The sequence below is a fragment of the Melanerpes formicivorus genome, unplaced genomic scaffold, assembly GCF_026170545.1.
Source record: "Melanerpes formicivorus ecotype bairdi unplaced genomic scaffold, bMelFor1.0.p_v2 SCAF_2, whole genome shotgun sequence".
In the NCBI taxonomy this organism is placed as follows: Eukaryota; Metazoa; Chordata; class Aves; order Piciformes; family Picidae; genus Melanerpes; species Melanerpes formicivorus.
This window is the reverse complement of record NW_027142354.1, coordinates 45827302-45848521: the sequence shown is the minus strand read 5'-3', so window position 1 is coordinate 45848521 and position 21220 is coordinate 45827302. Positions and strand designations below refer to the sequence as shown.

General features: G+C 38.5%; 1 protein-coding gene across 1 annotated transcript in view; it reads right to left on the bottom strand.

The window, feature by feature from the left end:
• The window catches only part of DOCK2 (dedicator of cytokinesis 2), a 184153-nt gene extending 163569 nt beyond the window's left edge, over positions 1-20584 (bottom strand). The window contains exons 1-15 of the mRNA XM_068158666.1: positions 20445-20584; positions 13598-13681; positions 12587-12627; positions 11565-11620; positions 11312-11408; positions 10459-10607; positions 9633-9768; positions 8628-8782; positions 7643-7724; positions 7002-7137; positions 6387-6462; positions 5291-5367; positions 4824-4949; positions 3909-4033; positions 1201-1299 (exon numbers count right to left, since the gene is read on the bottom strand). Of these exons, the coding sequence (XP_068014767.1) occupies positions 1201-1299; positions 3909-4033; positions 4824-4949; positions 5291-5367; positions 6387-6462; positions 7002-7137; positions 7643-7724; positions 8628-8782; positions 9633-9768; positions 10459-10607; positions 11312-11408; positions 11565-11620; positions 12587-12627; positions 13598-13681; positions 20445-20481 (1476 nt within the window). The 5' untranslated portion in view covers positions 20482-20584. The remainder of the gene's footprint in view (positions 1-1200; positions 1300-3908; positions 4034-4823; positions 4950-5290; positions 5368-6386; positions 6463-7001; positions 7138-7642; positions 7725-8627; positions 8783-9632; positions 9769-10458; positions 10608-11311; positions 11409-11564; positions 11621-12586; positions 12628-13597; positions 13682-20444) is intronic.
• Positions 20585-21220: the final 636 nt, after the last annotated feature.

The window sequence follows — 21220 nt, the reverse complement described above, 5'->3', positions numbered from 1 at the left end:
GTTTCAACACACGGGTGCTTGTATGCTGGAAAATAAGTATACTGCAGTCTTACTACTTACCCCATTAACCACAGAATTATGCAACACCTCTGAACTATGAAATTTACATATTTCATACACAAAAAATAAAACCTGATTTAATAGACAGGTGAAAAGGATTAAAAAAATCTAGCTAAATAAATCACTTCTATTTTTGTAATTAAATTCTGTTTCAAAGTCTTGAGTAGAATCCTGGGAACTTGTGACTGCTTTATTCTTCAGGTAGCACACCTATTTATAATAAGCATGAACAGAAAAGGCTAACTGCAACAGAAAAAGTACATTTTTATATATTATGAAGTTTGCAGTTCTAAAACTTTAAAGACTTGTACTCGGTTTGTGTTCCTTCACATCTCACCTCTACAAATCTTACAGCATAACATGACTTCCCATGAGCTACTAAGGATCGTTACTGCTAATGATTCTGTGCAAAAGTCTGAATTACAGAATATTTTAAAAAATAAGCTATTATATTAAGCAAAAAACCAAAATGGGGCAATGTTTTAAAAACAATAACCTTGTTCCAAATCACATTTCCATTCCCTCCTTTTCCTGCCCAGTATCAGCAACATGTCTTGGTCCTATAATTAGAGCTTTGTCATACATGGCAATATAACCTTCAATAAAAATCACTCTTGCTAGCAAGCCTGAAACATTCTTTGTAAGAACTACTTCTGGAAGCTTCTGGGCATTTTCCAGTCAAAGGCATAAAAGCTAGATTAGATAATTATTATTGTGTCTCTAAAGCAATACACGACAGTTTTTCCTCTTTGATAATGATAATATTTGGGGGGTGGTTTTTGTAGATTTTGTTGCTTTGGGTTTTTTCTAATCGTGCAATTGAAGCTCCTCATCTTCATCATTTCACTGCAAATGAATAAATGCAATAACTCATTTTTGATGAGCCATGTCAGGATATGAAGTTATCTAAGATGACCTCATTTGTTTTGCTAAACAAATTCTTAACATCATTTTCTAGGCCAAATTTTCAGCCTCACTAATCATGTATCTTTAATAACTGATGCATGATTAAGTCTCCAGCCTTCAAGCTGCATTCAGGACCAAGTCATCTTTTAAGAAAAGCTGATGCTGTGCAACTTTTCTGTGTGAGGAGCCACAAAGCGAAGAGAAAAAAGCAAGTGAAGATTATTGACACCATACCTTTAATGTTTCCATCCAACGTGGCTGTTTGACCTGATAGTAAAGAACTGATCTATATTCACTCACAGGTTTGTCCCCTGCTCCCAAGCAAACAGCATTCTACAAAAAGAAGGGAAGAAACAGTGCTTAGTGGCTCATGTCAGTGATTTTTTTGGACTTGAACAAAACTAACCCGAGCATCAAAGTACCAGAGGATACCCTTCACCATTGCTCCCAGCACAGGCTGTGGGGGTAGCTTTACCTTAGCACAGGACAGTTACCACTATGGGATGGCACCACCTGAAACACGAAACCACGGCAGCTGCAGCCCTCCCTGAGGCACAAAGCCGTGGCGGCTACAGCCTTCCCTGAAACATGAAGCCCTGGCAGTTGCATCGCCCCTGGGCTCCACTTCCTGCCCTCAGCTGCATGTTCATGGCACCTCAGACACCTTCACAGCATCCATCAGGAGGAGGACAGGGCCAGTGTACTGGGCCATGCCTCTGTAGCTTTGTAAACCTGACACAGATATAGCATCATTTAAAACTAAATGATAAAGAAAACACCAACAGAAGAAGCACTAATATGAAGATATCACATTTTTCAAGCCTCTGAACATAGTGAAAAGAAACATTTTCTGTAATCATAGTGGACCTACCCCACAGATTGCACTTTACAGGGATTACACAGAGGCTTGGAAGAAGACCTGTGAGCTGAACTTTGATAGACTTGATTTCTCAAGCTGACAAATCCAAGGCATTATCTCAGGTGAAACACGTGAAGTAAAAATAATCTAGCTTAATTATGCTATTTATTTTTCCATTTACTTTAAAATACTGTGCTCCAGCAGACTCTCCAAAGTGTTTGGCCACCTACCAGAGCTGACTTCCAAACTAAACATGCTTACATTATGCCTGCCTGCATTTTTTCAGCATTTTGAATTTCCCATTTTCTAACGACTATTAGAACTAATACAGATTAAAAGTTTTGATCAAAATGTATTGTAATCTAGGAATTGAGCTGTGACTGTAGCTGAGGATTGTACATGCAGAGTAACTGATAATTGAAAAAGCAAGACTACAGTAACTACTGCAAAGGTGCTGAAAATCCAGGGAATCTTTGAAGTCTGCTTCAAACATCAGAATGCCTTGTGGCAAGAAGGGTGTGATGTCAATACCTGATGATGATTTGTAAGGTCTGGTCAGAGTGATTTAACTGCAGAAAGGTATGTCTCATCTTCCTGAATGGACATATTTCAAGGTTTAAATACCAACACGTTTGAATGTAGTCTGCGGCATTCACTTAGAAAAAAAGGGCCTTTTACTTGCAAGAGTAAATCTAGTGATAGTGCCAGTAAAACTAGTCTGATATCTACACAGAGACAGCTTCCTGTCTGATTAATGGATAGTTAGAAACACTGAAATTAATATAAATATATATAAATATAAATATAAATGGGTCTGAAAGGCTATCAGTATTCATTTACCTTTTTGGAAGTTAAAAGGGGAAACCTGTCACTTTTGTTATTGCTTGTATTCAAATGCATTTCAAATAACTCCTCAAAATTGTTGCTTAAACATGTCTAAGACATACTACTCACAGCAAGCAAGCACAAACTGAACTTGCTTTTCAGATCATAGACAAAATGACAAAGCTTTCTCCTAGTATTTGCATAAAGGGTGTGCCTGCAGGACTGAACATAAATAGCATCGGAATGCAAGATTTAATGCATTGTCTTAGGTTTATTGCTGTAGGAATACTTTGGTATATGTATTTTAAGCCTATTATTTGGGAATAGACAGGACAGAGGTTGCTGAAGTTTGTTTCACAGAGTTAACTGCATGCAAGTCATGTCAGGTATTTTCCTATGCATAGGTAGAGTTTTGTAATCAGGGTTACAGGCCCTTGCGTGGACCCTAAGCATTACATGGGTTTAGGATTTTCTTCACTCAAGCTCTGAAGTTAAATTTCAGGTCAAGCATTTAATGGTAGTTCATAAACATACTTCAGCAAAGCATGAGCCACAATGAGTTACTCCATCTTTATTTCATCTCAAAACATGTCATTGTGATTTCACCCTCATGATAACAGTGCTGATTTACTGAACAGCTCTGAAAAGGAAAGGCCAAAAATCCCCTTGAATACTTAACTGGTGTTAAAAAGCCTGAAGGAAAAGACAAAAATTTCTCAAAACAGAAAGAGACAAGCTAAAAGACACTGTAAATATTTATGTGGCATATGCACAGTGTCCACACTCCTCTGTTGTCTCTAATTTAGTTATTTGCCGTGTATTTTATTCAAGGGACAATGACACAGTCTTCCCAGCACAAATCAACGGTTTGTTGTGTACCAGAAATGGTACTTCTGACATTTTAATGTACAAATTACATTCCTCTGGGAATTTCCACAAGAAAACCCCTAGAATAAGAATGCAGCAATTGTCAGAAACAGTACTTGTGCCTAGCATAGCTAAAAATAGGTCATTGAGCCTTATTTGTCATTACAGTTTTATGCAAGACATTTATAGGACTTCAATAGATATGATACTTCAACCATCATAAAGTGTATCAGGCACAAGATTTCACAAGATGGCACAAGTGGGGGAAGTGCAAGTTATTACACAATGGTATTTTATGAAAAATTTTAAGTTTAAGGCTTACTTCTCTAATAAAACCATAATATTAGACATTTTTCTATGTCCACAACATAGGGAAAAAAAGGAAACTTACTGGTATCACTTTTCCTTCTTCATCACAAACACACATTATCACTTCCACATTTCTCTGAGTTGTTTTATTGTATTTATCAAAATCCCCATACAGCAGTGTAATATAAATGTCATTTCTTATATCTCCTGAAACAGAAATTGAAAGGGGGGGGGGGGGGGGGGGGGGACTCAATAAAAGTAGCCGTGAGAGCATAGGGTCAACTGAAATTCACAAGAGAATCTCTTTTTTTTTGCAGGGAAACCGATAAAAATGTCTCATTTTCCATCTGAACTTAAATGTTCATCTCTGTTATGCTTAGCTAAAAAGACTGTACTATGTGAAACGAACCAATGGGGAGTCCTCGAAGTGACTTGAAGTAATTCTCATCCTGCACTGACATCTGCTGGCGCCAGATGATGCCATTACTGAATTTTCCCCAAATCCACAGCTCTTTTTCTAGAGGCAGGTACATACAATAATTTCTGCTGTTTGATTTTTTTTTTTTGAGGGAGTTGTTTTTTGTTTCTTTTTAAAGAAACACTGTTGACTGAGTGATTCTAATTGGAAAATATCTTACCATAAACTGGGGAGGAAATGTAAAATCAAGAGACTGAAAAAAACTAATGTCATATGCTTATTGATATTAAATTACCAAAAAGATAAGGCATAATCTACTTAGAAGACAAGAAATCTGTGTCCAAATATCTGGGATTATCCCTCACTGGCTTGACTTTTTTTTTTTTCCTGTTTAAATGCTAGAAAATACTTTCCAAGGATTTCACTATTTTATATAAGCCTCTAATATTGGAACAAAACTTACCATGAAAAATAAATTCCAGATAGCCTCTGAATTACCCATTAGTTAGTTACAGAACTTAATACATAAGGCAGTAGCTGATGCTCATTAACCTAGGTAAAAGAAAAATCTATTCCTACCTGGCATGATTATTTCAGGAAATCCCAGCTTTCTAGCAACAACTGTGGTTCTGTCTACAAGATGTGGATAGTCCTTCCTAGTTTGAATCACATCTCCAACAAGCATTTTCACAGTTACCCAGAGACCTGTTAAGAGGAAAAAAAATAAGGGAAAAGGGAGGAGAGGGGAGAAATCTCTTGAAATGACTGGCTCTTCTACCCACCAAAAGAGTGATAAGAATTCATTTCCTCCACTTCCTTTAGCTGGAAGCAAAAGTTCTAGAATCCAAAACTTTCAGCTACTGATCTCCAAGATTTTGCAACTCAAGGTTCTTCACTTCCAGCTTCAGAGTTGGCCTACCTCAATGATGTCCTACAGCTGTAACACAAAAGCTTATCTCTAAATTAGAAACAACATAAACGGATGTTCCACAAAAAGACCCTGCTACTTCATTTAAAAACACAGAAGTAAGTAAAATCTACCTTACCTTGTCCACCACTGTCTCCCTTTGATGCAGTGACTTTGCTCAGGAGACTATGTAAGAAGTCATTCTCTGCCACTACCCTGCAGGAGAAATAACAATGTCTACTACAAAGTGCTAGATGTATCAAACACTATTGGGAACACAAGTGACAAACAGTCTCAATCCTCTCTGCTGTACTTGACCTTGTTGTGATATGTTCTATAATTTCATTATCTCTCACTACAAGTTGCAGACCACTCACATTAAGCTTAAGTGTACACTGCAGTGAGAAAGATTACACAGACATTTTGTGACAGACTGATAATATGAAAGCTTATCAATTTGTAGCAGTGTACACCATGAATGCATTCCTCACAATGTCAGTGCAGTCCACTGTCCCTGAAAAACAGCCTTGACAAATGAACTTGCAATTCTTTTCAGCTACTTTTGAAATTAGGAACATTTCTAGAATGTTGGAAGAATTTCTGTCAAAGATAGTTAATGAATGACAATTCAGCTGCTTTGTAAGGGAAATCGGATTTTTACTCATTTGTCTCAAATGTAAACCAGAATCAAGCACAAATTACTAGTAATCCATGCTTGTAAAACTTACTGCTGAGTACATAGAAGTATTTAACTTGGGTTTTGTTGACTAGGACTGGTGCCAGCTGTCTGAAGGACCACATTCATAGAAATACAGAATCACAGAATGGCTTAGGACGGGATCTTAGAGATCATCTGCTCCAACATCCCCACTATGGGCAGGGACAACTCTCAACTAGACAGAGCTGCTCACAGCCTCATCCATCCTGGCCTTGAATGACCCCAGGGAGGAGGCATCCACAACCTCCCCAGGCAGCCTATTCCAGAGTCTCACCACCCTTGTACTGAAGAACAACTTCCTAAAATCTGGTCTAAAACTACCCTCCCTCAGCTTAAAACCCTTGCCCCTTGTCCTGTCACTACATAAATGCCTTTCAAAGTGATATTTAAATAATTAACACTGTTATAAAATTATTCCAAGATTATTTTTTTTCTTGAGATATTTCACAGATGGTTACGGAAAAAAGAGAGAAATATTTTTGTATGTAGAAAAAAAAGATATCTAGGATTGCCTTACGGGTGAAAGGGGATGAAATGCTGCTTTTCTTCATCACTTTCAGCTTTTCCTTTTATGATGTCTGTAATATCCATAACTAGAAGAGTAAAACAAAAATAAATCATCAAAACATAATAGCACTATAAAATACTTCCTCTTCTCTATGAGTAATGTGCATTAATGTTCTTGTGCCTCAAGGTAAATACAGATTTTTCACTAGCAAACAGTGTAGCCCAGAAGGGGTAGATTTGTGGAGCAGAACATTTGAAGAGATAATTACTTCAGATGAGTTTTGGTCTGATCCTGCAAATACAGGTGTGAGAGTGCATTGGTGGTGCTCTGGGGACATAACCATTGGTTCCATGTCATCTGTAAGGAATTCTGTTACCATATTCTGGTACTGTGCTTTGGTTCACACCGCATAGCAGTATCAATTATTAGGAAATTGAATTCCAAAGCACATTTCTAACCTGAAATAAAATGTTAGTGTAGGTACAGACTTTGAGATATTGAAAACTTAAATATAGAAGATAGGTGATACAACTATTTTTCATTCTAACATGTGGTGGTTTGGTCCAGGGTTGGCAAGTATCACTGGGATCCTGCTTCAGAAACAGTACAGGAGACATCAGTTACCTGCCACTCCAAAAGGCCTCCTTAGTCCCTGTGTGTATTTCTTTGAGTTACTGTCTTTGAGATCCATCCTTCCAACTCTGACTATTTGACAAACTAAATAAATTTTGTCTCTGCTAAGGTCTTTATTTCCAAGGTCCTAAGATACAAACAAAAAAGAATTGCAATTTTACTTGGGGAAGAACCAAATTGCAAAACACAAAGAGGACCTCCAATGATTAATTGAGACTCCATAATGAAGGGGGGGGGGGGGGGGGGGGGGGCGGGTGAGGAGCAGGGAATCAAACAAACCAGAAGCAAAGAGCCCCCAGCAAAGAGGAAACACATGACAGTTCGAAGTTTGAAAAAAATGTAAGGTAAAATAAATGGAGATGATAGTAGCAATCAAAAGGAACAGTAGATTTAAAAATAAACAAATCAAGTCATCAATAAATTTACGAGGCAGCAAATTGATTTGAAATTGATTTGAATTGAAAGAAAGGACGATGAAGCATTGTTGCGGCCTCAAAGCACTTAGTGGTTTGGCATCTTGCTCTGATTTTAAGGTTCTTTCTGCTTCCTTCTTCATCCTCTTCCATCTTCAGAAGTTCAGACAGAAAAGGCAATCCAATTTGCAAACACAAAGTAAACTGGAAAACACTTACTGTGAACACTACTTTAAGGTTGTTGAGCATATCAATTTCCTTTGGAAAGCCTCTACTCCCCCATCTCACCAAGTAATTCTCACTGTTTTGAAGATAAATATCTTATCATCATGTGATTTAAAAATTCTTCTCTTTCACAGTACATAAAAAAACACAGCACATAAAGGTCACATAACAGATAATAATCTGGAGTAACTGTTTAAACCTAGTATCAGACTAAAAAGACAAGAAGAAAGCTATGCAAAATACCATCAGTATGATTTAAAAGCTAACTTTAACATGACACAGTCTGGAGGAAACTGCATTTGACGGGAATACTCCACAGAATCTTAATCTGTCTTTGAATTTATGGTTCATAGAGTTTGTCCCCTTCCCCTTTTCAGCATTTTACTATAGACACTGCAACATTCTCCATCAAGAATAATCTTTTAACCCTGAAGTGGTCTCAGGCTTCACCAGAATTCTGAAATATTCAGTCTAGGAAATACCTATCTAAATATTTGGGATCCCTTACTCTGAAATTCTACAGTGGTGGCCAGAAATTAGATCTGCCTACACTTCCCTTTTCTTTGTTTTGTTCCTTTCATATATCTGTTAGCAACTATTTTACTTCATAGTATCAGTCAGGGTTGGAAGGGACCACAAGGATCATCTAGTTCCAACCCCCCTGCCATGGGCAGGGACACCTCACACTAGATCAGGCTGGACAGAGCCTCATCCAGCCTGGTCTTAAACACCTCCAGGGATAGGGCCTCAACCACCTCCCTGGACAACCCATTCCAGGGCTTCACCACTCTCATGGTGAAGAACCTCCTCCTCACGTCCAGCCTGAATCTCCCCACTTCCAGCTTCATTCCATTCCCCCTAGTCCTATCACTACCTGAGATCCTGAGAAGTCCTTCCCCAGCCTTCTTGTAGGCCCCCTTCAGATACTTCATTTTGGCTCAATCTTTTTGCTGCTCTTTTCCAATGAAAACAAGCTTACCTTATAATTGTTAATTTCTGTGGATCATACAATGACATAAAGAGCTCTGCATCCTCTCCAATCCGGCAAACAAAATTCCGCACAAAGACATAGAGGCTGTGGGTGGGGGATGAAGACATCCGGGAGTATGATGCATAATCTGGTTGATCCTTTGACTGCTCAGAAAGAGGAAAATAATTAGCCAGATCCATGAAATAAAATGAGGCGGGGGCAGACACTACAAGCAGTTTAGTGGCACTGATGAGAACTACTTATAAGTTGTTTTGCAGTGATTTGTCATGGACATTATTGGCATGTCTTGACTGCCTAACATCTCTTTTTGTCAAGTGCCCTACTTGCTTTATTACTGTTTATTTTCTCATGAATGAATAAAAGAAAAAGTATCACAGGTCCCTGGACAGATTTCATGTAGAAAATGGTCAAGGAAGTACATCCACCTGCTTAGCATTTTAAAAGATTACATTTGTGCACTCATCAGCTTTGTTTAGGCATGATAAATTCTGGCATCCACAGGATTATGCTGAGTTCTCCTTAGTTCCTCTTTAGTGAGCTTAACATCTTCAACTCCATACAACTAACTAGTAGCAACACACAGCGAACAACTAGTGTTTTCACAATGCCTTCTAAATCAGAGCCTTGTTTAGTCATAGTTCACAGCCTGAAAGACAAGAAATTATTCACTAGGTAAATCAGCCTGCTGAGTAGCCCACAGATGGAATGAGGAGACATATTTATATCTAGGAAGCCAGGAGTGGATTTTAAACCAGCTGCAGACACAGACTTCTAGGCTAGCCCACAGCCTGGACTCCAGCACACAAATGCAACCAAGTCTCTTCGAGACTTAGCAATGTTTAAACCACAAAAATGAGAATCTTCTTTTAGTTCAGTAGGAGCTAAAATTTTCCACCAGCTTTTGTCATAGAAGGTTACATCCTCCAACCATTGTATTGCATCTTCATTTTGATTTTAGCAAAGGAAGCATTACATTTGGCCAATCATTCCTACCATCTCCTCCTTAATTCGCTCAGTGATTTTGTTAGTTGCTTCTTCATGTGCATGAAACAGGCTGATGACACTAGTTTTATCTGGATCCAAGATATTTCCATCTTCATCTCTAACTATTAGATCTAGCTCAAGTATCCTGCAAAAATACAAAGAGCATAATGGCAGGGTTATTTCCTTCTATAAAAATAAAGCTGAGAACAGTGAGGCACAAGTAGCTCCTCTAAGTTTTAAAGCAATAAAGTTTAAATGCATGCAACAATAGTTGATTGAAGAGAAATAACTAAAGCCCATGAGGCTTTTTGTGGTGTTGCACAGTGTTTAACCATTTTAGGAACTTTTAGCGACGTCACCAAAACTTTCACACGTCTAACACATAAAATAGATTCACTATGTTCAGTGACTTTAAGGAGTCTTCCTCATTTTTGCTACTTAATGTATAACTTTTGTAATCAAGACTAATAGGTTTGTCCTGTTACTCTTTGCATTTATTGGTCTCTTACTCTCACAGTCCCAGGACTTAACTGCTGAGCTCTGTTCTCCTTTGTTCTCATATAAATCATGCCTTTTTGCCTTCTGCTCTTTTATTTCCCTTCAACGTTCAAAACTCAAGTCTCACCTCACAGTGATTTGCTATTAGAAACCTCACCATGGTATCTACTCTTAGCAGAGGAATAACAGAGAGAAGTTTGCAAAGGAAGGTCCAGCATATCTACCGCTCATATTCACAGCTTACAAAACTGCAAACAGGACAACTTCATTATTATCTTTTCCTACCTGGGTGCTTTAAAATAAATCATGTTTTCCAGCACCAATATTGGCCACTTACTTGTTACCATAGTCAATTTTGGAAGTGACTTTCTGTTTGAGTTCTTTGAGCTCATCTTTTGGCAAAGTCCCGGACAGAAGCTGTGACCGCCACTCCATTAAGTCATACATCATAGACTGCACCTGCTGGAACCGATCTTTCTTATTTGTCTAAGACAGAAAAGAAAACAATTGGTTTTCAAGCTTCAACTTGAAGGGAAAAGTTGGTCTCGGCAGTTAAAGGAAGTGTCACATTTAATGCTATATAATTGCAGGAGCAAGAATTAGGCTAAGTACTAAGCTTGGGCTCCTTCCTTCTCTCATCTCATGACCTGTTAAGGACAGAATCTCCTACACGGTCATAAAGAAATTACATTAAATTTAAGCAGCTTGTACAGGGGCAGGGAATTACTTTTCATTTATTTATTTAACTGTTCTGGTTTAAAAATCATTAATTCTCATCAAGTGAAAACATTATAGTTTACTTCTGTATGAGATACCTGATAAGAGCTTACTTGGAACAATAATATTTGACTGTGGTATGAACACATTTAAGAGAAAAGTAAGAGAATGTACAGAAGACAGTAAAGCAGTTCTAGTGTCATTCATTGAAACACGCCAGAGTTTCAAGTGAGATTAACACAGGCGGAAGACTAAGAACTTACATGTTTAAGAAAATGTGCTAATGGCAGAAAACTGCACTATATTCAAGATTTCTTTGCCCAAACAGAAATAAAACAAACTCCAATGGCTGTGATTCTGGAGCAGTCAGTGCAAGTTATTGAAACAAGTTATCCATTAGAAGGCACTACTGAGGTACTAGAAAATTCACCATCTATTTAACAGGTCACACAGGGCATGCAGAGGTGTCATACCACATATAGCTGTTTCCAGATGCTTCCCCATTCCCAAAGTGTAGTTGTAACTTCTTGAACTAAAGGAATTTCAGTAGGTAGGATATTTTCTGTGTGTCTGGGAAAGAAGACAATTTAACAAAATGAAAATGAAAGAAAGTACCAGACTTCCACGGTTTCATTATAGTTACTGTATTTGAGACACAGAAATGCCTTAAAACTCTTTCTTCAGCAAACAAGGATCTTAATATAATAAAGCCATTAAATTAAATACCTTTTCTTTTCAACAGTAATGTCCTTAATGTGGATGAAAGATTTAGGAAATATGCCCTGTTGAAGGAGAAAAATAAAACAAACCACTCTTATTCTGCAAGAACACTTAAGTACCAAATGAGAGTCTTGCAAAACCCACTTCTACATTTTCTTCATAAAACCATGACTATAAACAAAAACTGTAATCCCCAGACAAAATGTTGCCTATCTAGTTTTCTGTCCAGCTTAGATGCATGTTTGACAGACAATAAAGATTTGTTGTTGTTTTCTGCAAAAACAGCATGCATAGAATTGTGTTTCTTCATAAGAAACACCATCTTCCACCCCATCCTCCCAGAAAATATTACATACAGTGAAAATTATAGTAAAGGAACATTCTGTCTGTGCATCAGCCCATACATTTCTCAATCTACATTGATAATCAGCTTGATCATCAAACCAAAGGAGCAATGACAATATAGGATCATTGTATACGATGAAAGAAATATCAATAGGCAGAGGAAATGACTTTGATTGAAACGGCGACAAAGTTTACTTTGAAGCACAAGAGGCAAGAATACTGTGCCTAAGATTCAACTTCCTTAAAGAAAAAAGAATCATCTTTCATTTGCAGTGCACAAAGGAGGAAGACACTTAGTAAAGTCATACATTCTTATCCCTCCAAGGTATATGTAACACAACTGCAACTGAGATGATCTTTGTACTACCTAGGGCCATGCAGGAAGGTGCTCACCAAGAAGTGGCAAACAAAGCACCAGAATGTATGCCCCAGGGGATTTGTTTATATTGAATGTAACCTAAAGAATACTTAGAAAAAAAAGTGCAGAAACAAACACATCTGCTTCTCCCAGTCCTTACTTCTAATATTTACCAATATTGTCCAGGACAAACGCTGATCATTGCAAAAATTTTCAAAAGGATCAGAATAAGACTATCTGATGAGAGACAGTATAAAAACCCCAAAACACCTGATGAGCTGATTCCTGAAAAACAGTCTCACAGGAATGAACATTGCAATCTTACCTCTGATCCTTTATGTCTTACTAGATAACCCTTGTACCAATCTAAAAGGAAGAAAGAGTGCACTTAGTATGACAAAACATGTGCATAAAAAAGCATATAATAAAGTCAGGGGTGCTGTTTCACATATGAACTATCTACTATAGGATGTCTGCAAATTAACAGCTACTTCAAAAATATACAGAAACAAGTAAAGTGGATATCAAGAATTACATCAGCATGACTTGTACTTTAGACCATGTGGTCTACCTCGAAACTTACATAGCAAGTACAGATAATCTTACACAGAATTTAACAGCCCCACACTCAAAAAACTTAACACACATCTCTTCCTAACCGATAGAATTCAGTCAGATTGGAAGGGTACAGATCACATCAGTATGGAGGAAGACACTATCAATATGGTATTGACAATGATGCCAGCTTCACCGTTGCACAAAGTGTTCTGTTTACCTGTTATTCTGCTGCTTGTACATGGTTCTTTTCACTTATGCCAGTTGGTCTGGTATCACCACACCTACTACATTATTTTAGATCAACTATCTGTGATCCATGACTTGAACTTCTGCTGTTCAGCATGCTCAATAAGTTGGGTGGTTTTCAAAATGTTTCCATCACTCAAATGACTTTAGCATTATAGGTTTCTATCTTATGCTATAGAAGGACTAGGATTCTGAATGTCTCTTAGCAACAAATCTTTAGAGGCAAAAATATACTCCATTACAACTTGAATCAAATCTAATGTAACTTCCATCAGGTATATTACAGTCTGGAATGAACTTTATAAACTCTACATTCACCTTGATGACTTCCTCATTACCAAATGAGGCCTCCCAGAAAACCCTAATGTGTACTGTAACATTTCTGATTTTGGCTCTCCAAGAATGAATAGGTTCTTCCTCAAAATAGAATGCCACCACCAATAAAAATAAGAGTGTTAGGCAACCACTTAAGTGACACAGGAAATTGCCATGAAGCAAAAGGATACCTGAAGCCTGAAGGCAACTGTCTTACCTTCACAGGACTCCAAGATATGAACCACATCACCAATCTGTAGAGGTATTTGTGGTAGTCCTGTGCCTTTGAAGTTGTATATTGCTGAGAAATTAAAAGACCAAAGATTTTTTTCAATAAACACACATGGATTCTGATACAAGGATAAATACATTCAAATAAACAAAGAAAAACATATTTCTATGAAAAACCTCCAGCTGTTGCCATTACATAAACTCCTGTGAAAATGCAAAGGTGTTGAAAACGGCCAGTGCTGAAAAAAAAACCCACAAAACCCCTAGAATATGCATTGAAACAACATATTCATAGCAATTGGTCTGCACAGGATTTCAGAGCATCTATTTAAATGCAGCTCTTCCATACATAAATGGTCATGGTGCTGCAGAATTGTTAAACTGCTTGTCTAAGAATTTAAATGCCTAGTTTGCAGAAATTTCTTGCAACAATGGTGAGAGGGGATGCAGAGATGCATATTAAAACTGGATTTACCGAATCCTTCCTTAGGTTTAGATGCTTCATCTTAACATGAAACTCTGTTTTATATGGGAACAGTAGAAAATGCTGTCACTTTCTGCATTTAACCACTCTGAAAAGAACATAGGAGCAGCAGATTTTAAAAGCATTCTAATCAGAAACTTATCTATATGTGGTTAAGTTTCAGAGAGAATTCAACAAAATAAGCTGCTTGACTAGTTTTTTGCCTTCAAGGGCTACAGGATGTGGGCTGCCATGGCAAGTACTTATTCCTGTGTGTTTTTTCTTCATAAGCTTAGTTATCAATTTTTCAGTAGCATTACAGAGTAGATATGGCTATTGAAGCTATTATCACACAGGGAAACTGAACGAAATATCTAAGCCTGGAACCACAATTAAACAATACAAGTAGGAACAGTACATGAGCTACTAGCATGACCTCTGCTTGCAGGCAAGATATCAGTCAGCAGGATTTTCTTTCTTTTCTCATGACAATGTCCCAATCCATCCACATATCTACAGCATCCAAACTCACAGCATTTTTGACTAGGGAAAAAATTATCTAGAAAGCTGAGTCTACCTTCAGTATATTCCTGAGTTCCTTTTGCTCTCCCCTTCAGGCTTCTAAAGCATGATATTCATCATTGTTGGGCCAAAAGGTATACTAATGACACATTTTACCTAAACATTTTACTTAAAATTATGTTTAAAGTCTCAAATTAAATTGCTTTTCATGCAAATGCCTGAAGTCAGCATGAAGCTAAATACATTCATCATCTTCATTTTCCAGGAGTTCCATATAGCGTGTTTGTTTTTCCTTTCATTACAGCTCTAGAATAGAAATTAGAAGTCATTTCAGGTTTAATTAAGAGGGTTATTGGACCAAAAATTGTGGGGTGGGGGGGGTTGGCTGACATAAAGAGGCTTTCCCACCAGTTTCTCCCCCTGACTGGGTAGAGCAGAGCTTGGATCATTAAACATAAGGCACAGAAAAAAAATGAATTAGAAAAAAACAAAAAGAAGACTTCAAGGGGAAATTCTGCTGTCCAGATCCAGACATTTATTCAAGAGAATCTTGAAGACACTTTGTCACAAAATCAAATTTAAGTAGTAGACATGTTATATCCTGACTGGCTTCCTTTAATTAGTCTTGACACAGATTTCAAGAAATGGAAGACAGTAAACAACCCTTCTAAGTTACTGTGATGCTCAAAGAGATATTGCCATCGGAGTATTTGGGGGAGAAGGGTGTCTGTGCTCGTACTGTTCACTTAAAATGTCCACACAGATCATAATTACTGTTGACTAGCATATACTTTCTATTTCAGACCATGAACTGCTCTCCTTACAGTTGTATATGTCTCAAAATAACAGATGCAAGTTAGGAAGTCATATATTCACAGTGCAGATTGGGTTTGCTCTCTTAAACACTTCATTTAATGGCAATTAATGTACCAAAAAGTGAAGTAACAAACTGACAAAGGAAGTGGCTGTATTAGCTAAGATTTTTCTGAATGACTAAGTGGAAACTTCATGAGAGGTTTTACTATACAACACAACAAGTTTTTTGGTATGTTGTGCTTTCCAAAGCAGAGCAGTGAAAATGTGTAGAGGACATTTCTCTTGCCATTCCACACACAAGGCAAGTGAAACAGTCACTCTTTGTTCAGCGTAGGATTCCTGTTAAAATTAATTCAAACGGTTGTAGATTGAGACAGAGGCACAATTAACATCTTATGAACTTGTGTCAATTTAAATGACAAGCAGAAAAAAATGCTTTTTAAAAAGTCGTCCATTGCAGCTCATTTGGGAACGTTCATGCACAAAACACTCTAGATCGTCAGAGTAGTCCGGGTAGCAGAATCACTCCCTCAATACTGGTGCACATTAAAAGCCCTGATTCTTGCTCTTCACGTGATTAGACTGTAAGATAATGCAAGATGGGAGTGGTGAGCAGGAAAACCCCACAGAGCTGCAGCACTAAAACCATTTAACAGCCTCATCCTCCTACCTGTCTTCCCTCTCTGTATTCTGTCATGTGAAGTCCCTGTCCTGTTCTTTGTAAAAAACACAGGCATTATGTGGTTTTGCTTTGAGACTTGCCTTTTAGTAACAAGCGTACTTCAGGATGGTTTCCTTGGCTACTTTCCATCTTTCCACTTAGAAAGAAATGGATTTCCCACCCCCACCCCCCCCCACCCCCCCCGCCAAGCTATAGCTTTGCTGAACCAGCTCTTCATTTCACTTTACCATAACAGGAAGACTATCTGGACTGATTTCTCCACAGTAACTCATTAAGTGTTTTGCATATTTCTAATGAACAGTCTCAGTTAGAATCCTTTGAATTTTTGGAATATTGCAGGCCTACTTTTATGAGTAGCAGTGTAAAAGTAGCACCTTCTTCCCTTACAGATCACTTCTTTGTGTCCTGCTACCATTTTCTCTTCATAAAAGCAGGGGTAAATTATTCAGCAAAGGATACTGACAAACCTCCTGTGAAAATACTATGCAGTCCCAACAAGAGTTCTTGATTTCTGGAAATAAACCTATAACATTTTTTTCCTCCACTATTGTGAGTTGAGGATCTACCCTTAAATCTCACAGAGCAGGTGTGCCTCAATGAACACAACATGGACACAGTTCTCATGAATATTTCACAGGTCAGAGACATGCGCAAAGGCTCAAGGTGGGTTAGAGGCTAATTTTATTTATTGCAAATCATGCCCAGCAAAGCATAACTCTTGAGTTCTCAGATAACAAGCTGCTATCGCAGATACAACTGAAAACAGATTTCTTCACATGCCAGATGGGAGGTTTGAGCTGACTTGAGCTGCTTGTTTTCCTTCCTAAACACAATAAAGCCATTATGGATTATAAGAACCAGCAAGTTCTGGCACACCAAACTAGCTATATGAAGCTACTGTTTTCAACACTTCAGCTTTTCATAGAATTGTAGAGCATGGTTATTTTTCTTTAGGAGTGTTTATGAAGAAGACAGTCTTTAACTGTGCTTTTTTTCTCTTCCTGAAAGATCATGGATAAAGAGATTCCTTTCCCAGCTTTGTCTTCTTCCTGCCTCAGTTTACCTTTTGTGGTCTCCCAAGCATCTGGGACAGTCTGTTGAGTTCAGGTGTTGCATTTTGTGGAGTAGGCAACCTACCATGTACAAAGCTCTGCCTCCCTTGCAGCTCAATTTCTTTAGATTTCACAGAGATGTTACATTTTCAGAGGTCTTTAGCAGATGAAATCAGACAAGCCAGTCACAGCAATTTGCAGCCAGGCTGAACACAGACTTTTTTACAGTTTCAAACAAGTCAAGCACTCCTCTCCTTCCCCCAACTTATGTTTCAAATCAACAAATCCCCATTTTCAGATTCAGCAGTACCAGGCTGAATCCGATAGTTGAATTTAGTATGTCAACATAGTATTTCACCACCTTGTAAATTTTTCACAAATAAGATATTTTCTTCAAGCTCCAGGCAGATTTCACACTTTTCACCTTGCCCTTTACCAGGAACATTCATCCACACCCACTAGCCCACCATGACTTTGCTGTCTTCTACAGTCAATAAAAGTTGAATACATTTATGTGTATGCTTTTCAAGTGCAAAGCTGAGTATCAGCTATCTGGAGTATTCTATTTCATTAAGTACAATACAGAAGTGGGCACATAGCCTGAATTTTGCCATAACCAGAGGATTCTGTGGTCTTCCACATGTACTCGGCCTACTACTGCTCATCCAAAATTGGGCCCAATACTCTTAAGCTGAAACTGCTCATCAGTGGAAACAAGGCATCAGGCATGCTTCCAAATAAAAGACTCTGAATTCAACATGAGAACTTTCATTGGAGACTTGAAAGCAAAGATTTCTGAAAACACAGCAGCCTAAACAGCCCTATACAGTCATTAAGCTTCCAACCTATTACTCCAAAAGTTTGTCGACTTCACAGCTGGACTATAGTCATCAAACTCAGTTTGTTCATATGTTTTAAGCCTGCCTTATGTATCTCAGGAAAAGATGACAACAGTCTTATATGGGAGATAGGTGAGAGGAGAAATGTAATTTGTAGCAGACCCTTATCTCAGCAAGCAGTGCCTGTACACAGTAACACAGAATATGATTGCACTGATATCATCTACAAGCCACACATAGCCCACAGCACTCTAAAATAAGTGTCATAGTTATTCAAGCTGGCAGTATTTGAAGAGCAAGAACACTTGTTCAGCACTGCTCCACTGACATATCAAGCAGACTTTGTAAAAATGTCCTGAATTTCTGTTGTATCTGTGGCAGTTGAAACTTAATCAAAACACTGCCATTAAATATTATTTTCTGTTATTTCATTTAGTGCATTAAAAGCACTCATAATTCAGTTAAAATCTTACTATTTTGAAATAAACATTCTTACAAGTAGAAAAGACTAGTGCTGTGCAAATCTGCATGTTCTGAGTATGGCACTTTCCACCAAAAAGTGCAGTGCCTTGTTCAATCAAAACACATGGTAGGATGCATGAAAACAAACTTCACTGGACTTAGGTTATGAGCCAAGAGGTTTCACAAAGCTGTTTTTATTAAGTGTGGCTTGCTGCACAATTCAGGTACCACAGCAACTACTCTATCAGGCTTGCTTTTTGCATCCTGGGAGGCCTTATCCACTATAAGGTTACAAAGCAAAATGTCACAGCAAGCAAAGTGCGGTTGACCAACTGTTGAACAGGTGACAGATCACAACCAGAGGCTGTGGCACATTGAGGGGGACACCACAGATGAAACCCAGAAGGTAAGTCCACTGAAAGAGTATGTGGGGGGAATTTTTTTTTTTTTTAAATGTTTAAAACCACTAGTATATATAAAAATACAATCCCACAATAGTTTGGGTTGGAAAGGATCTCCAAAGGTCATCTAGTCCAACCCCGCTGCAGTCAGCAGGGACATCTTCCACTAGATCAGGTTGCCCAGAGCTCTGTTGAGCCTGACCTTGAGTATCTCCAAGGATGGGGCCTCAATTACCTCAACCACTTGTTCTAGTGTTCCACTACCCCTGCTCTTAACATCCAGTCTGAATGTCTTCTCATTTCAAACCATGGCCCCTCATCCTATCACAGCACACTTTTGTAAAAGTCCCTCTCCAGCCTTCTTGTAGGCCCCCTTCAGCTGCCAGAAGACCACTATTAGGTCTCCCCAGTCTTCTCCAGGCTGAATACTACTTAAATTAGGTTATTTGGGCCCTATAATGTTAAACATTATAGCAGATGATGAGCAGGTCTTTTTTATAATTACATGAAACTCACCCCGACCCAAAATGCTCCTTTTAAAAAGCTGCTACAAGTGAATCTTGTTTATATTATTCCTATGAGTAACTGATTTGTATCAAATACTTTTATCCACGTGAAAGGTAACACTAGGAGAGGGAGAGAGGCCACATCCAGTAAATCCAGTCATACTCTCCCAATTCAACAGCTTTCAGGAAGTCAAGTGCAAAAAGGCAAAATTGAAACAAAATATTTACACCCTTCATTTTGTAACACAAACTGCCACCAGAACAGGCTGCTTCTATTTCACAATTCTTCTACTGCTGCCAATGAAAGTTGAACAGGAAGACATTATTTTTCTCTTATTAATTCCTTGATGATTCATTTTATTTTGTGACTCTAGCTGGGTGGGGTTTTTGTTTGGAATACATACCACAAAATACTATGGTCACTTTGAAATAAAAAATGTCTTTAGAAGAATCTGGGGAGTCCAGATCAATAACTATGCACTAGCAGGTAAAACACAAACACAAGATTAATAGCCTTCTGTACTGAGAACCTGCAGTTAACTGCAGCAGGACATTTACTTCAGGTGCTTCAGCTTTGATACCTATTTTTAAGGTCTTTTTTTTTTCCTAACAGCAACTTAGTCCCTCCTCATGCCAGTTAACCTTGCTCATTTTAAGAAAAAATTATGCTGGAAGATGATCTTCCTTCAAAAAAGTTCTACTTACAGGCTCACATACAGGTTTTTCTGTAATACTGTCAAGTCTCTCAGAAGCAACTGTAGGGTTCCTCTTCCCCTCCACTTGTCTCCCCTAACTCCTAGCTGCTACTCATTTTACTACTCATTTTACAACCTCCTACTTATTCTGTTTCTAAAATACCAAGGTGAAAAAAGCTACATCACTTCAAGAGTTCAAGACTTGAGAGAAGTGTGTGTGATGGCATTTCCCAAGCTAATACTTGGGTACTTCTTGCCATTCCGTTTGAAAGATCATGTCAATTAACCCACCATGGTGAAGTGGAGGGTGTTATCACAGCAGAGAAAACACCTACCCACATCCTGTTCAGAAGTTTGAAGACAAAACTCAAATGGCAGTTTACTAAGGTACATACCCACGCCAGTCTTCTCCACCTTCTGCCATCTCGCCATCCTACATGAATCCGTGAGGCTCTGAGGGATGCCCACCAGCAAGGAAACCAAGATTCACAGAACACAGACTTCAAGATGGGTAACAAAGGCACTGGAAGCAAGATCAGCTGCTGTCACCAAGGACTGGTAGGCAGGCTGAAGCAGCTGCAAGGGTTCTGCGAGATTTGCTGCAGTTCTGAACTTCCTTCCTCTTTTCTCAACCTAAGATATTTTACCCAAGTGTCATGGGGGAGGGGAATTTCAAGCTGCATTATACTGGCTGTAACACATAAGCAGGCAAAAAGGAGTGAAACCACCCCGGTCTTCTCCTGCACCACCCCTAAATTTAAGATCTAAGCTGCAAGGCTACTGTGTGCAAAGCCCAGCCACAATAACAACCTCCAGACATTGGATAGTTCCATTCTGATACGGGCCTCATTTCTTAAATGACACCAAAAGCACATTTTAAACATTTGACACCACATGACACTACATTTTAAAACTTCTTTCATCTAACCTGTCCTGGAATGGGGATTTGGTTTCATAAAAGACTACCCTGGATGTGAGGAGGAAGTTCTTCACCATGAGAGCGGTGAAGCCCTGGAATGGGTTATCCAGGGAGATGGTTGAGGCCCTATCCCTGGAGGTGTTTAAGAGCAGGCTCTGGCCAGGCTGATCTCGTGTGGGGCGTCCCTGCCCATGGCAGGGGGGTTGGAACTAGATGATCCTTGTGGTCCCTTCCAACCCTGACTGATACCCC